The sequence below is a fragment of the Ruditapes philippinarum genome, unplaced genomic scaffold, assembly GCF_026571515.1.
Source record: "Ruditapes philippinarum isolate M1 unplaced genomic scaffold, ASM2657151v2 ctg6365_1_1_1_1, whole genome shotgun sequence".
Classification (NCBI taxonomy): domain Eukaryota; kingdom Metazoa; phylum Mollusca; class Bivalvia; order Venerida; family Veneridae; genus Ruditapes; species Ruditapes philippinarum.
The window spans coordinates 1-18,484 of NW_026865989.1; the positions used below are offsets into that span (position 1 = coordinate 1).

Genomic DNA, 18,484 nt, shown 5'->3' on the forward strand with positions numbered 1-18,484 from the left:
GATTAGGCACATAGTTAAAGTCTTTTTTTAAACAGCTATAAAGGCCATCTTTGACGAAATACTCGTAAAATTGCGTTAAATGCAAAATATTTAGAATATTGTTACAACGTACCTGTCTGTCCTGGTTTGTATATTCCTTTGTCCGTCTGTATGTGAATTGCGAACATTTCTGGTATTACACCAGAGTCGTATAAAAGAATGGCATGTTGTTGGAAGAATAACCCATTTAGACCGTTTATCAGTAAAGTGTACCTATACGGATCATCTCCAGTATCTGGTACCTGCACATTTTAAAATATTACTTAAAATCTATGTTTGTATGAGAACGTAAAAAATCTGTATTTTCATGAGCAGGTTTATTGGGCCCATTCACTTATTTCTTGAATAAATAATTATGGGTAAAACGTAATTTAATAGTAATAAAAAGCCTCAATGCCCAGGCAGGTCTAATTAAAATGAGTAATAAAGGAACGTGTAAAATATGATAAGATTTGTGTACAATAAAAAATACATTTACCTTTAATTGCACTAGTTCTGATTTGGCTGAAAAACATAAATAACTACATTAATAAATATATAATGTTATAATATCTCCATGCAAAATCGTACAATTATTTACTAGTAAGACATTGAATATGATGTGATATTCACCGGAAGAGGGTACATTGAACGAGGCGATAGCGAGATCATATTCGATGGCTCGGTAGTTAATAATTGTTTTATCATATGTATAGTCTAAGATTTAAAAAAGATCGCATATGTACAGCCTTATACAACTTTTATCTGTGACGCGCATATTCCTTACGAGATGACGTCAGGCGTATAACGTCATTTTTTCGTACTTTCATGTTTAAGTGATTTCGTCTACCACCACGCAGAACGAATGTTAAAAGCAGAAAATTACGACAAACTGATCATTTTGCGTATTTTCACGTTTTAGTTTTGCGCCTGAGTGCACGAAAGAAAGGGAAAGAGGTAACTGTCGTATTTTCACGCCTTTCTTTGGCGCCCCAAGGAGCGAAACTACATCATGGCAAAAAAAACACAACAACAACAACAAAAAAAATACAGCCATCAAATCTTACTGAAAAGCTTCTATTGCACGTTTGTGATTATTCTTCATTTCAATTACGCCTTATATTACTTTATCTTATACTGTAAATATATTTATATATATACCCGACACTATGAACTATGTAAACTTATGTCTGAGCCTCTTGAATATTAAAAAAACAAAAAACAAACAGTTATCTCCCGCAAATGTATTAACAAGTCATTACCTCCCTTGAAGGTATGAGTAAGCGTCGACACACTATGATGATCATCACGTATCAAATCAACTTGTACATCGACATCAACCCCGGAAATGTTGTAGAAATTAAACGTCAGCGGAATCGGCACCCCAGGGGTGTATCTGTCCGGAACAACTATCCAGTGCGATCTAAAAAATAATATATAAAAAATAAGCAGAAATCGACTTTCCACACGTATACAAGGATATATAGCACCAAACTTGATGTAGATTTTGTTTATATTATGTTTTGCAGTTTTAAATCTTTTCAATGATAACAATGAATTTATTGAATACAAGTAATTAAATAGAAAACGCGTTTAGAACCCTCCTTTGGCCTTTTGTTACATGTAGAGAAATGTATTCTTATTTTTGAGAGAAACAAAAACTAAACTAATGTTAATCAAAATGCCCATATAAACACATTCTGTTTAACCCCCATCTAGCGACAACTAAAATTGGCTAGCCTTTGTCACCAATATAGAGCCAGGCCAGCCTGCACGTCCGAACAGTCTGACCGTCTGACCAGGCTCTATACTGTTAGATGATCTTGATATCAACAACAAATGAACAGAAGCTAGAGAATTTTATTTAAGAAAGCCAGGAAGTTTAAGGTATAACAATTACCCGGTGATACTCGTATCTTTTGCATAAGTGACATCACACGCCACAAACACACAAAGCAACGTGCAAATAAACAACATTTATTTCTCTTCAGTATTTGTTAAGAAGTTTAAAATTCACTATCTGTAATATAAAGAACACATTTCATTAATAGTATAAACTATTTTCAAAAGTAATGCATTAGAATGAAAACTTTAGTGAAAGTCCTAAAATTGAATGTCTTGAAACTTAAAATGTATAATTAAATAACGAAACATCAGAATGTAATTTCGAATCATAAAACATTATAATGTAGAATTAAACCATGAAATACGTTTATTATAATGTAGAATTAAACCATGAAATACGTTTATTATAATGTAGAATTAAACCATGAAATACGTTTATTAGAATGTAGAATTAAACCATGAAATACGTTTATTATAATGTAGAATTAAACCATGAAATACGTTTATTATAATGTAGAATTAAACCATGAAATACGTTTATTATAATGTAGAATTAAACCATGAAATACGTATATTAGAATGGAGAATTAAAACATAAAACATTATAATGTAGAATTAAACCATGAAATACGTATATGAGAATGTAGAATTAAAACATAAAACATTATAATGTAGAATTAAACCATGAAATACGTATATTAGAATGTAGAATTAAAACATAAAACATTATAATGTAGAATTAAATCATGAAATACGTATATTAGAATGTAGAATTAAAACATAAAACATTATAATGTAGAATTAAACCATGAAATACGTATATTAGAATGTAGAATTAAAACATAAAACATTATAATGTAGAATTAAACCATGAAATACGTATATTAGAATGTAGAATTAAAACATAAAACATTATAATGTAGAATTAAACCTTGAAATACGTATATTAGAATGTAGAATTAAACCATGAAATACGTATATTAGAATGTAGAATTAAACCATGAAATACGTTTATTAGAATGTAGAATTAAACCATGAAATACGTTTATTAGAATGTAGAATTAAACCATGAAATACGTTTATTATAATGTAGAATTAAAACATGAAATACGTTTATTAGAATGTAGAATTAAAACATGAAATACGTTTATTATAATGTAGAATTAAAACATGAAATACGTTTATTAGAATGTAGAATTAAAACATGAAATACGTTTATTATAATGTAGAATTAAACCATGAAATACGTTTATTATAATGTAGAATTAAACCATGAAATACGTTTATTATAATGTAGAATTAAACCATGAAATACGTTTATTATAATGTAGAATTAAACCATGAAATACGTTTATTATAATGTAGAATTAAACCATGAAATACGTTTATTATAATGTAGAATTAAACCATGAAATACGTTTATTATAATGTAGAATTAAACCATGAAATACGTTTATTATAATGTAGAATTAAACCATGAAATACGTTTATTATAATGTAGAATTAAACCATGAAATACGTTTATTAGAATTAAAACATAAAACATTAGAGTGTGCATTGAATCATGAAACATAAGAATGAAGTAATTAGTCATTAACTCATAAAATCTTGTTACAGTTACAACCCCATCCCCCAAAATAATTTATTTGCTTTCTTTGGTTTGTTGGCAATTAGTAATAATTTAGGTGACTTAATATTTTGTATGGTAGTCGAAAATATTACTTTGTTTACCTTTTGCTATTGCAACGACACATTACTGTACTTCTCGGCCCTTGGTCCCCTTTTATTTCTTATATATGTAAACGATATTGCTGAAAAGCTTCTAAGTGTAGTAACAAGACTTTTCGCTGACGATAGCTCTTTATCCGTTTGCTATAACGATCTAAGTTACATTGAAAGTACTTGTAATTCCGACCTTAATAAATAAATGGTCTAAACAACGGTTGATTAATTTTAAACCAAATTGAACATAAGTTATGGTGTTTTTTTTTACCTTGAATCATGAAATCAAACCTTCGATAATGTTTTATAAATAACTCTATAGACTTCGTAGATAATCACAAACACTAAGAATTAATTCTTTCTTGCGACTTGAAATTGCACGGACATATTTATAACATTTTAGCTTCGGCATCAAAAGTATCAGGCTCTATGCGTGCTTTAAAATTCCAACTTGAAACCAAATTTATATATTTTATATGCGTCCTATACTGGAGTATGCATCAATTGTTTGGGATGGGTGTGCTGCATATGAAAAACAATCACTTGAGCAATTAAAATACGAAGCCACTAGAATTATATCGAGTGCAAATCGGTCACTATCAATAGTTTTCTTGGTCAAAATAGTCGGTTGGGTCTCAATCTCTGATAGGCAAAAAATCAAAAATTTGTAATTGTTTATAAAGCAGAAACGGTTATATATCGGAATATTTATATTCATTGTGTCCGTCAACTGTATCAGAAACTACTTCTTATCCTTTGCGAAATAATAACAATTATATTACTATAACAAGGCGCACTCATTTATATAATGCATCGTTTCGTTTTCACCATCCTCCTTAGAATTATGGAAAGACCTCGACTGCCGATATACGAAACTCTCAGACACTCAACATATTTAAAAACTTGTTTAAAGCACCAACGTTAACGGTTCCGAAGTATTACTTTTAATGGCCAGAGATAGTTATATATATTGCATACACGTTAACGAAATAATTGCAAAAATTTAAATAATGATTTATACGATAACCAAATCGCGAAGACGCTTTTTGCCAATGTGATATTGTGATTGAAAATGCTGAGCATTTCTTTTTCAAATGTAATCGTTACGTCGAACAACAAATAATACTATTTCGAGAAACTCGATCCTATTATTAATATTGATACATTATTGTTTGGTCTTGAAAATTTAGAATATGAAGATGACGTTGTTATTTTCGAACCACTTCCAAAATTTATTAAGATGACCCATCGTTTTGATAATATTTGACTTTTCATCCTGTACTTGTTTTCATTCTAATATTTGTCATTTATCTTGGCTTAATTGCTCTTATCTAACCTACTTAAATGACAAACATTCACAAACCCTCATTTTTCAAAAACCATACTACAATTCAGCTAATTCAAATTTAAAATCACTGCTAATGATTGCAACCTGTGGATGAATCGCACACCAAAATCAAAATTGTTAAAAATCAAATACATATTTTAAAGTTAATATACATGTTAAAAGTAACCATTGTTGCCTTAATAGTATTTTTATCTGTAATATCGGGAGGGCTTAATCTTATCTTGTAAGAATTTGTTGCCAAACGCATTTGCATTTTGATGTAAAATCATCATTTGCATAATATGTTTGTAAACATGTATTTAATGCAATAAAATATGTTAAAACTAAACTGTACAATCAACGCTACTTTCTTCAGTTTTAATTATTGTGACATGCTCATAATACATTATCAAACAAATGTTTGATATTGCGGAAGAATGTGATAGATTTTAACGGATTTCTAATGCATAATATATGTTAAATTTATGTATGAATTCATAATTTAAAATCAATGTCAAGGAGAAAAGGATTCAGCCACTGGTCAGCGTATTATCAATATCGTATGCTAAGATGATGAAGTAGTATTATATCATAATAAAAAATGCAGTACTTTTCAATATGCTTCTACATACAATTTAAAAACTATACGTAACTATGTTTGGAATAAAATTGTTAAATGTTTGGAGAAAAATCCACTCACCTTTCCTTTTATCAGTATGTTTTTAAGTAATAAGCTTATTTCTTCACGGGTTTTTATATATTTCACAATCCAGCAAAAACTAGAGGTCTATAACAAAACTGTCCTATCTCTACTTTTATCTGAAACAAGATACGTCAGTTTAGAAATCGACTTATATCTTATCACAATACTCCCATGGCCTTTCTTAAAGTCCTGGTGCAGACTAGGTTATTCAAGGAATCCCTATCTAATTAAGGACATTATTTTGATAAAATCAATTTGTTTGACATGTTGTGAATTTCAGTTCACGTACACTACAAGTCACCAAGAACAGCTATAGGTCATGTACGATGAAGATTCACAGACCCAAGTGACGTTTTGGAGACAATAGAGCGCAAAGTTGAACAAGTGCATGTTCCGAAATGTTAAACGTTATATTGTATACAATACCGCCAGTAATAGCTGAACATGCTTTGATGTTGTTATTTCAATAATACATTTTTACAAAACTACATATATGTTTTGACAAAATTGATCCATGATTCATGGAGGAATTTGATTAGATTCTTAATTTGTTATTTACCACCTGATGGCCTGGTGGTTATAAATACGAAATTTTAATACCTACGTAACTATATAAAGTAACAAAAGCTAGTGTATTTCATGGTCATTATGGCAATATTGAGGTCATATTGAATTTTTTCTGCCCTGTACTCGGCATTATTTTGTCCATAATGGGCGAGTAAATTTCAGTTAAGATGGACATAGTCAATCGTGATTAACAAACCTTAGCATTAAAGATTTGTAAAATCAAGAAAAAAATCAAGTAACTGTGTCCAAGACAAAACATGACCTTCAGAAATTTCGAAAATGAATTCAGATTGACCGTAGATTTACTGTAAATACATGAAAGCCGAACATTTAAAAACAAAATTAAAGTTAAAAAGTTATATTTTGTTGTGAATATAATATATTTCTAGGGGCACATCTCCAGATAGATCTTATGAAACTATTAGAAAATTTTTAACAAAGCAACCACTAGAAACATTAACAAGAGAGGAAAAAGTCCGGGGGAATTAAGAGCTAGATTTGTGACTTGACAACATATCAGTACCGTTCTTAAAATCACACAAGTTCTAATAAAAACTAGCTCTTAACGTTATTATCACACAGAAGAGCATCCATTAATATAAACAACAACAAAACCAATTGTTCTCATCTTTTTTGTTATCATTTTTATCATGTTTTCTAAGTTAATCGTAAGGTTAAACCGAATGACAGATTTTTGTTAACATTGACAACTGTCTTAGAAAGGGCGACAACTAAGATTAGCGCCGTATATGTATATGTATTATTAGTTACTGCTCGCCATTGCGAAAATGGCCCTCGAATTCATAATGTCCTATGGGCATGCGGCCATCATGTACATCTTAAGGCCATTATTGCCTTTAAGTAATCGCGTTGTTGCAAATTAGAATTTCCGACACACAATTCTTCATTAGATTAAGTAAAATTAATGTAACATTTTCATTTTATAGTGTGCAACTTAATATATACGATAAATGACTTTAGTGATTTAATAGTTGTATCTTTTTCCTATATTAATTAATGACTTTATGATACCGCTAAGGATTTGTTTTGGTGAAATTGATGCTATTCAATTCTTTACAAAAAATTGCCTGCGGACATATATTTTTTATATTTCCTCGCTTTAGCAGTGTTTCTTTTTTTTAATTCAGCTCGAAGAAACCTAGCCACTTATTCATAGAAAACATAGAAAACGAGGTGTTATTTGGACAAAGCTGTCGGACTAAAGGTCAAACAATATATGAGCCTAATTTTGATAAGGATACTAAATATTAGCAGCACAGTTGTTTAAACATAACTTTCTCCATCACCTTTATAGTGAATTATCGTACGGAAAGTAAATGTATTTGTTTTTAAATAAGATTTATACAAGCATTAGGTGTTGATAACGTAATAGAACTAAGTAGTTAGATAAAATTGGGTGTACCTGTTTTGACCTAAGCTGCATGTTCAAGAGGTCCGCTAGGAATTTCTACATGTAAAATGCTATTTTATGCATCATTATCCTAAATCATTGAATCTTCAGGCGCTGTAATACTCGGATCATTTGTAAGCAATCATAATAATCCATGACTAAGTAGTAATAAATGAGGTGATAAAATAAAATTAGTATAGGAAACACGTCAAATTTCATCATTCCATGTACATAATTTCATAAATAAGTCTATTAATCTATCAGTTTTGCTTTATGGTATTATATTTTCTATTGCTTTGATCATGCTCATAATTTTAATTTCGACGTTTGGAGTATTAGTCAGTATTAATCCTTTCATTAGTTATACATTTCCGTTATTTAACTTCAAAAGCAAATCGCTGTTAAACCATGTTGCCAAGTTCATTTGAAGAATCAAGCGATCGAGATTTTGCGCACGCGTAAATGGCTGCGAAGGAATGGTCAGCTTTGCACTGGATACCTTGAAAAGCGCCGAATAAAATGTTACTTTTACGAATGTCTATTTAGATCTGCACAAATAAAATTAAAAAATAAAGGGAGCATTACGACACAAAAGAAAATCCATTTCGTCCGTACCAGTGCTCCCTTCATACGCTTTATTAAGTCAATTGCGTAGAGTAAGCTAACCAATAATTGTAAAAAAAAATAAACTTGTACTTGACAAACTATTGTTTGATAATCATAGAGCTCTGCTTGATATGACTAATACTGTGCCCGTATATAACCGAAACAGACTAACAAACAGCGAATGTGGCGTAAAAAATAAGTGTAAATAAAAAGTTGAATTAAATGAAAAAGAACGTTCAAGTGGACTTGAAAACAAGTATAAAAACAATCAACTAATCTTAGGAGCTATCATACAGTGTTTTTGAAAGACTGCTAAATATTTAGAATATAAAAATGAAATTGACTTATAATCCCACATGATTTCTGATTTAGTTGTGAGAGACAAATGACCATTTCACTCATTGTCCGGGCTATATGTCGCCTTACACGTAGCAACTGTGCAGCGCTCCGAGAAGGAAACGCATTCTGTTTTGTTGGCGACGATAGTGGACGGCGTCTTCTGTTATGGAATGTCTTTTTGTGGCACATGGTAGGAACTGTTATTATTAACAGTTTATATCATGTTGTGTTGATTAGTTTTATTTTTATTCCTAAAAATCAAGTTAACAAATACACTGCAAATGCACTGTTCATTCGTCAGCAATAATATATTTGTCTATCCATTTATTGTTGATGATTAATGGTACTATATTCAAAATGGAAGTTCAAAGACCGAGTCAGTAACAGACAACAGTTTCAGGTTAAATTTGATATTATTGTTCATTCAGTTAAAGGTAAAGTGAACACTGACACTCATTAGTGAACAATAGTTAATACTAGTACTTGATCTAGAAATATATTTTGGCGCCGCCTTTGAAGCTTTGCATCAAGGCTTCTCTTGTATTATTTGCAGTAAAGAAGAGGGCTATCTATGTTTATCTGTATAATATGTCTGTGTTGGGAAATGTTGTAGAAAAAATACTTCTTTCCGTCCATTTTTATAACAACGGCATGCGTTGTATAAAGGTCTATAATATTTATACTGTTAATAAAAGTGCTATATGAAACACGCTTAACAAATCTTATTATATCTTTATATTATAGAATGACTTGAAACACAATCATAACATGATCAATATTAGGGGTGTCACGTTTATCCGTTTAAACGGGTGCGATCGGTTTTAGCAAAAACAAAAAATTCAATTACCAGTATCCAAGATTAATATTTGACCAAGAGGCGAAAAGTTTTAAAGTGATTCTGAATATTACATTTGTTTTTTAGTAAGATATGACAATTGTTTTTTCAACAATGTAATACTATTTTTATTTTTTTCCGATCTGATCCGAATGCGGTACGACCCTAACGGAAAACAATATATCAAAATATAAAAAAAAACAGTTTATCAAACAAATGGTCGAACGTAATGCGGACACATATCAAATACTACAGGATCTTTGACATGTCAACAAGTCAAATTTACATAAATTCATTTATCCATCAAGTGCTAGATTACCGATTATCACGAGATGATATCGGAAATCTTTTTTACTTCCTTGACAAAAGAAGAAGGTGTGTTATACTTTCGCTTTTTTGTAAATTACAGGAATTAATGCACCCTAATTAAATACGAAATGAAAAAAAAACATCAAAGACAAACAAACATGTTGCTTATAATTTTTCAACGTTTTGTTTTATGTGTTATCATAATATTAGCTAGTTTCATAAATAATATAAGTAAAGTATGATGTTTGCCACTCCAAACATTAAAAAAGCTATAATGGTTAACCAAATATATAAAACAAAGCATGATATTATACCAATATGGAATGGATACCATAAAACAAATCTAACCAATCCTCAAATGTATTTTGTCTTTCACACAATCATTACAATCTGACACCTAATACAGAGAAAGCAGAAAAAACTACAGGCTTTTTTAACAAATATTAAGATACATCTTACAATAAAAGAGTCATTTTCATTCCATTCCGAAACTATATACAATTAGGACTTTTAATTTATGGTCAAAGTGAATATATATATATATGAAAGGTAACTGTTTGCGAACAAAATGATCACTTTCTGCATTTGCAGTCGCCTCCCTGTTCAATCAAGAAATTCTATCTTTAACACTTAAGGCATAGTTTATTTTGCATTTAGTATATTAGCAACAAAATCATCGTTCAGAGATATAATACTCTCGCTTGGGTTTTTAATAATATTTATAATTCTTCCAATGTGTTTTTAACAACAATTTCCCCTCATGCTTTGGCCAATTTCTTTTTATATGTGTCTTTTCCTTCTTGATATTTTTCCTTATTTTTCCTTACAATTTCTCACAGATGAGCCTTTGTATTTAGTAGTGTGTTCGTAGTTAGTAGTTGTTCGCAATATCTTCAAAAAAATCTGATAAAATCATTTAATAAATTTGGACAAACTTGACAGGAATTATCCTTAGCCGATACTCTACACTCTTCAAAAGTTACCGAATTGTTATAGTCTGCTGCAAAAGTACGTAACAGGAGCTGAAAAAGACATTAAAATGAAATATATAAAGAAAATACAGAAACTGCAATGCCCAGTAGTGCTTAGATATTTCTTATGCAACATCACCTTGTTGTTCACTAACGTAACATAAAGCATGCCTCTGAGGTGGAGTCAAAACTTTCAAGACGCTGAGGCTCACAAATCTTATGTAGACTTATATAGGAAAATAGATTTAAGTCATATTACGGGAAACTAAAATGCCATGAGCTTAGATTTTTTTGTTTTGTAGCATTGCCAAGTGGATCCCTACAAAAATAATATGTCATTCCCATTAGGTAAAAATTACCTCCGCCTTGTGTTTCAGTTTGTTTACATAGACTTGTATAGTAAAATATGGTAGAATCACTATGTGACCCATTACAAAGTATTTATTTAAACATGCTACTGGGGTCAAAATTAGATTAGCCCTGAGATTAACTTAGTCTTCTGATAAACTTGAACATACATTTAAGACTTTTTGCAACATTACAATGCCAACAGCTTATATATGCCTCCGATATTAAAAAATGGCAACGCTATTGGGGTCACTTAATTTACATAGACGTGTCTAGTAAAAATGTCTAAAAATCTTCTTTTCTGAAAGTACAACGCTCAATGTTAAGATATTTTGCATGTAACATTACCTCGCAGTCCTCTAAATAAGCTTTATAAGTCGGAGTTCTGGGGTCGAAATTGGCTCCTGTCCAAGGCGCCACTTAGTTTATATAGATATACATATAACACAAAAAAACAACATTTTTTAAAAAACATTCCTATGTGAAAGCAAAATGCCAAGAGCTTTGATATTTGTCATGAAGCATTTCTCAGCAGGCAAATATTTTAAAAGAATAATGCAGCATGTGTAAAAAAAACAGTTAGCCCAATTGACCATAATACATTGAAAAATTAGAATTGTTAACTTTTATAGCAATATATATCAGGTGAGCGATCCACCAGGGCTACCATGGTCCTTTTTTTTTCTTTTTTCGTTTTACAAAATTGCATAAAGTGGGACAATAAATGTTAAAATCAACATATGCTTTACAATCAAGTTTTTAAATGGTATTGGATTTTAGATCAAATGACCAGCTGAGTGACGTAAGGAATTATCTAGTTGAGAATTAAATGAAACCAACAGCACATGTGATTTCATATTAGTGAAAGAATGTATCTTTCTTGTAACCTTTTCAATCCATCACACTTTATTTCTATTTTATTGTCACAATATCTTACCTAGGCCATGTTGATGCCGGAAAAAGCCGCCCCATAGATTGAGTCACATCTGTTATAATTCCGATCCATAAAGATTGTTCAGCACGACACATTTGTAGTAGTTGCCTTATATTAATTTCTTCTAATACACCCTTTTCTTAGTTTGTGGGACCTCTATTCTGCATTGAATATGTTACCTGCTTTTCGAAGTAAATGTGGTACGTCTGACTTTGAAATGCACTTTTCACAATCTTTTTCCAAAATACATTTTATTAATTTCAGCCCATTATTTTTATTGTTGTTGATTTCTTTGCTTTTTCGTAAAAGGGACTCCATCGTGATTCTTTTTACCTGCCGGGACTGCAAATATTTATTTAGATTTATGTTCCATTTGATAAAAGTCTATACCAGTAGACACAAAAATACGAGTTCCAACTTCCAATTTATACTGAGTATCGGATATATGATTTTTTTTATCTCAATAAAGTTCCTTTAACCCTTTACCTCATATATACGCGAAACAACGCACTTTCGACACCCCCCACTCTTTAAGGCCTCAAATAGTGAAAAAATGTCCTATTTGGGCCCTACACACATGTTTTCGTTTGAGAAATGTTGCTAAAAAAAGTGTGCACTTTTTCGGCGCCGCCCTCCAACCAAACGATACATCAGGGGGTTGCCAGAAGGGGGTTTTGCCCGCTTCTGTTTGGGGGGTTTGAAGGGGGCGGTAGTCCCCCTCATCGCCAAGAAAGTTTTGGACTTGTGAGAGGCTAAAAATGACCCCAGGTCGATCATAATGTAACGTGTAACCAACGCTGAAAAGCCTTTGACTCTATCTCAATCCCTTGAGAAGTTGCAGCACTTTTAAATAAATTTTGATGGAATAAATCAAGGCAAAATAGTGATTTTTGGCAATTTTGAGACGTCTCCTCGTTGCCATGGAAACAGGAAATTTAAGATTGAGCATGTCGTTACAAAGACAATGGTCCAGTCAACATTTGTGCCAGGTTTGATTAGTATTGAAGCATTTTTCATAGTTTCATAGCAGTTTGAACGTGTAACAGGAGGCTTTTCAATGAAAACGGCCAATTTTCACAATATGCTCATGAGGGAAAGGGTTAAATTGTTTTTTGGTCTTTCCTTTTTATGGACAAAATGATTAAAAATGTTAAATTAGCGTAATATCATTTTACTCGTAAATATTCTTTTTTCATTTTTATATGGTATTGAGATTGGTGTAAAATCAGCACCTGAGACTCTTCGTTTGAATAAATCAACATGAATTGAAAGATAAAAAAATGAAACCGACATCGAACCTAAACTAGTGATATTAACATGACCTTATACGTCGGTTTGCCACGGTTTCTATGTACGATATCTATACCGCGAACTAATAATGTATTTCTCTTTTTTGTCTCCAAGGCATGCCTACTTAATTAAATGCCTACTTAATTAACTTGACATCAGTGAACTTTACGATTGTTTGATCATCCAATACAGCAATTTAAGTTATTCTAGACAATGTTACCTTATATTTGAAAATTACTATATTAGTCCTCATAACAACAGTTTTATTTAATTGAATGTGTTGTTTGGCATCGTAAACGGTGTCATACCAATTGTTAGGTTATTATGTCAGCTTATTTTTCAAATGAAAATAAATAAAATCTGAATCCTTATATCACTCTCGAAACGGCAAAATGTATAATGTTGCAGGCTTGCCAGTGCAAGGGTGCGTAGACGGTAACTTTCACTTTCCAGTACCGTCTATGAACAAACTCAATCAAACCGAGCCTGTAACATTTTCAATTTTGTCTTTTTGGGTGTTCTTTAGGCATTTTTCTCTACTTGATTTGACTGAGCCTGTTCATGGATTGTATAAGTGAGTGCAAGATGCCGTTCACACATCCTAGCGGTGGCATAATCAAAATCTAAACATAGTGACTAGTGACCCACGGCTGTGGGCCAATTTTTACGTTAAGGAGGTCTACTAGGCAATGCTACATTCCAAATATCAAAGCTTTGGGCAATGAAATTTCGGAGAAGAAAAACTTTCAATATATGCCTATATAGAATAAGTGACACCTGGGACAGGAAGCCAAATGGTGTTATTATCTAACTTTTGTAGAACACAAAAAGTTAATGCTACGTGCGATATGTCGGAGCTCTGAGCATTGAAGTGTAGAACATTTTTAAAGATTTTAATTTTAAAGATTCTACTGATAGAAATTTATATATAACTGTTGCAAAAGGGCCACCTTAGGGTCATTCCTGTTTTATTTGGTCAAAATCTACCGAAAGATTGATAAGGAGTAAATTGTTGATAACGACGGACAAACTGCAATGATAAAAACTCACCTCTTGAGAAAAAACCCAACATGATTAATTATTATTATGAACTTGTCTATTTTTTGTTTTGCACTTTTTGTTATTAAAATATATGAAGTAGTATTTACATATATTTTATATAGATTCAACTTATATTGTTGAATTGTATTTCCCATGTAATTGATAATCATCGAAATAAAACAACTACACATTGCTTATACTACTTAAACGTTCACTGAAATACACGTATGATATTTTAGGATTTATTTTGAAACTTTATGTCATGAATACGAATGCTACGAATACGAATGTATGTAACAGCGCATCTTAAGGCCTCAACAGACGGTAGGATTTAGTTGTACAGCACTAATTAGAGATAAGATTTTCAAAGCAATACAACACTTGCATTCAGACCGTTAGTCTGCATTGTAGGAATCATCTGAGGTTTCCCTTAAAAGTTCCCTCCCACTTTATCCCTTACATACTTTTCTCACTAAATTACTTTTTTTCTGAGTAATGATTGAAACACCTCCAGTTTTCTTTATTTTCTTTTTTAATTTTTTTTAATGTACATTTTGACCGATACTCAAACCTGGGACCCTCGGAATACCGAACTAATCTCTACTAGTAGTGTTTCTTGCAGTATGTTAACATTAAAGTTACAGTAATTTACATATATACTGAACTACTGTGCAGCTGGCATTAGGCTTTTTATTCTTTTATTTTATCGCAGAAAAAATGATGCCCTGTGGCGGCCGCAAAAGAGTCACCTCACATATATTTAAGGATTCTGCTTGTCCAGTTTCTTTTGGGACACTGTTGACAAGTTAAAGATATTTTTGTGTGCCACAAACACATTTGTTTTTTTTTCTGCATTTTAACAATGCTTATGATAATCATCTTAACAGTTGGTGTTATGTTAAGTTCCCACATTGGCCAAAAGTTGGAGGAGGCGACCCCTATGAATTATTGCAATCAAGAACAGATTCCTTGGAAAACTATCTTAAACTAGATAGCTAGTTCTGTATCTTGGCTGGAGCGGGAAAACCCATTCTTGCATATCAGACAGGGTTATCTACCGTCTACACAGTTGCTTAGAACAGAAACCTGTCTTACACCCCCATTTAAGACAAGTCGCGTGCCTTAAATGAGGAATTGCGTTCTAAGCCTTCCGTCATTTTCTTCTATGAATGTAGTTGTAAGTTTATAAGACGTGCATAATAAGGATATCAGTTTTCGTAATTTCTGTTCTGAAAATAATCTATTGTAATATGCAAGAAAAAGAATCAAACACCGGTTGTCAGTACTGTCCGCAAATTCTTGTTCTCGGGTAACTGTTTAGAGAGAACTCGGCCGAGCATCGTTACCCCCGTAAACAGTTACCCTCGAGCTAGATATTCCGGTCTGTACCGGTAGCCAGTGTAAGATTCTTATATTAAAACCTGGAAGTGATATGACCTTGTTTTAACTTCAATTTCTTTAAACCAAACACTTATAGAAATAAATACAATAAAATCATCTATACTTTGCATTTTCCTTTTATTTCATTTATTACAGATTTAATTATAAAGCGGAAGTTCGAAATGTTTCTAATAAATGTTTTCTGGAATGCATCCTGAAAGTAGAAAACAACACCATAGTATTATATCTGTAATTACGTTAATTGTTAAATAATAAAAACAAAGCTCATGCGGAGATAAATTCTCATTTTGGAATACGTCACAACTACAATGTAACAGAAGTCACGTGACAATTGCTGAACCTATTCAGAATCCTTTTTTTTCAGAAGTTATCAGATTTTCACCTAATTTTATGTCTGCATTCCGAAATTATTGAAAAAGGACAAACAGGCTCCGGCCCTATTGCTTTCTGACAAAAACAAATCCTCTCTTCAGACTAGATTCGGACAGTATTAAGCTGTGATATAAAAGTTCAGTAGCATTCAAGCCCCATGTTCTAAAGAAATAATTTGATACATTTATCATTATTCCATTGATTTGTTTCATTAAAGGTTTGTTTCTCAAATTATTATTTAAAATCTAAAATATTTGCATCATAACACTGACGACTACAAATGAAAGGATGACAATCAGTTTATGAATAGAAGAACATGGTTTTTAGTAAAAGCTCAAAATATCGTCTGTCTAAAAATATACCGTGCACATAGCGTTATGAATTTATCTATTTGAGACTAAGCAAAAATGCATGGAAAATGTGATTCGTGTTCATAGTTCTCGTTACTATTGTAAAGATAATTATGTTGTTTTTCTAATAGTTAATCGTAACAGGGGAACCGATCGGGTTGAATGCTATCGACAGTGCAAATGTAAAGAAACATTTTTATGTTCACCTTATTATATATAGAAAGAGCTATCAATAGCATTGGGTTTTTTAGAAACCGATGGGGAAGTTACCACTTGCTTTTTCGTAACTTTAGTAATGGTTCCAAGGCTATACTTCTAGCAAAACATCTTACTTTCTGTAACTTTTATAGTTTCCTTTTCCTTGTATGAACACAGTTGACATTTCTACTGGGATTTAAATCCGTAAATGCAATTGAAAGGAGCAAGTAAGCTGACGTCAACGATCTTCAATGAACCCAAAACATATTATTGCCAACGATTGCATAATATATCTAACATAAGCAAACCAGTTCAATTTTTTTACTTACAAAACATTGTTTACATGAAAGATTTTAAATTAAATTTATCACAGATAACTTACCATCAGTTCTGATATATTTATGGACAACCACAAGAACTACAAATGTCACAGTAAGAGGAGTCCCTCAGCAGTTGCGACTCGAAGAAGACAAGAGCACGATTATCTAAGGAAATAAAATAGAAAATTGTAAATGAAAGTAATTTTAGGAGGGAAATATATCTAGGTGATATTTAGGAAAACAAAATAAGAACACAAGAATGGCACGGACCGTAAAGCATGTAGAAATAATGAATACACTAAATTAAGAATAATGGGAACGGATAAAAGAATGAATGAATGAATGAATGCATGAATGAATGAATGAACGATCGAATGAGTGAATAAGAGAGAGTGAGTGAGTGAATGAGTGAGTGAGTCAATGCGTTTGTGAGTGAGTGAGTGGACTAAATAGAACATGAAAAGAGACTAAGAAATTATACCTGGTTCGTAGTAGTCAAACACCCGGATTGCAGCAGGTTTGGTTTTGGCAACAAGATCTGTTCTGATCAGTTCTACAGTGGCACATGTTTGTGGATAGACGTTTGGCAAAATCTGGAAATGATGTTACAATTATAAATGATATACATGTATGGGATATCAACTTCATTGCATATTAATAATGATTTCTGCCTGGAAACAATGAAAAAAAAAACAAGTTCAACGTTTATTGGAAGGCAGCAAAAACCAATTCGTCATTAGTCAAAAATTCCATCAACTTATCAACAAATCTGAGATTACTTCTACCCTTAAACAGTTAAAACAACTATGTTTGGAGCATTTTTATTGAAAGACCTATATTTATTGACAAATGCAATAAGCTGAGAGCTATATGAGTTTTCTAAAAATATATCATTGTTTTGTTTTCGTATATAAAATCCGTGTATATGGTACAGGAAAAAATTGGAAAAGGGGTAATGCCTCGGAAGCAGTGAAACAACAATATTATATGAAAAATGCACACTCGATGCAAAAGTGCAACATCTCTCACGCTTCCTAGCACCGGCTTAAGCGGTATTTAATCATCAACACTACGAAGGACCAGAAAAAATAAACTACACTGAAGAGTTTCACAAACAGCCACTTATGCAGCCTTTGTTAAACTCAAAATAACTTGTTTATCAGCCTCAGTTATGTAAATGGATAAATTTGATATCAAATCAAATCATGATTAAAGGGATACTCAAGCAAATAAATGACAAAATATAAAAATGATCTTATGTACTCAAATCATGCTAAAATGACAATTTTTAAAGTCCCAGCATGAAATTTTTTATAAATTCTATATATGTTGTGTTTGAAGCGTAAACATATCTATATATTTGCAACGAAATTTAGACGCCACAGGGTCACCAAGAAATTTTAAAACAAGTAATGTGACTTGAACAAAGCCTTGAGTTTCAAAATAGATATTTTGGATATTTTATGATTTGAACAAGTCTAAGTCATTCATTAAACATGTTTGTTAATGTTTCCAGAGTTCACTGTGACAATTTTTGTAAAACCTTCGAGCTTCACGATCCACCTACGTGGGTCAAG

The 18,484-nt window shown here is 31.6% G+C and overlaps 2 protein-coding genes across 3 annotated transcripts in view; both read right to left on the bottom strand.

The window, feature by feature from the left end:
- Positions 1-112: 112 nt before the first annotated feature.
- Positions 113-2,066, bottom strand: LOC132730946 (uncharacterized; the record flags this gene model as incomplete). The annotated part of the gene is made up of 4 exons (XM_060717029.1): positions 1,919-2,066; positions 1,281-1,441; positions 518-543; positions 113-281 (listed from the first exon to the last, which is right to left on the bottom strand). Coding segments are annotated over exons 1-4 (433 nt in total), but the record flags the coding sequence as incomplete, so codon positions are not given.
- A 13,701-nt stretch (positions 2,067-15,767) lies between these two features.
- The window catches only part of LOC132730945 (CD109 antigen-like), a 29,913-nt gene continuing 27,196 nt past the window's right edge, over positions 15,768-18,484 (bottom strand). For both annotated transcript variants that reach the window (XM_060717028.1, XM_060717027.1), the window contains 3 exons: positions 17,389-17,500; positions 16,970-17,072; positions 15,768-15,860 (listed from right to left, as the gene is read on the bottom strand). In XM_060717028.1, coding sequence (XP_060573011.1) covers positions 16,987-17,072; positions 17,389-17,500 — 198 coding nt within the window. In that variant the 3' untranslated portion in view covers positions 15,768-15,860; positions 16,970-16,986. The remainder of the gene's footprint in view (positions 15,861-16,969; positions 17,073-17,388; positions 17,501-18,484) is intronic.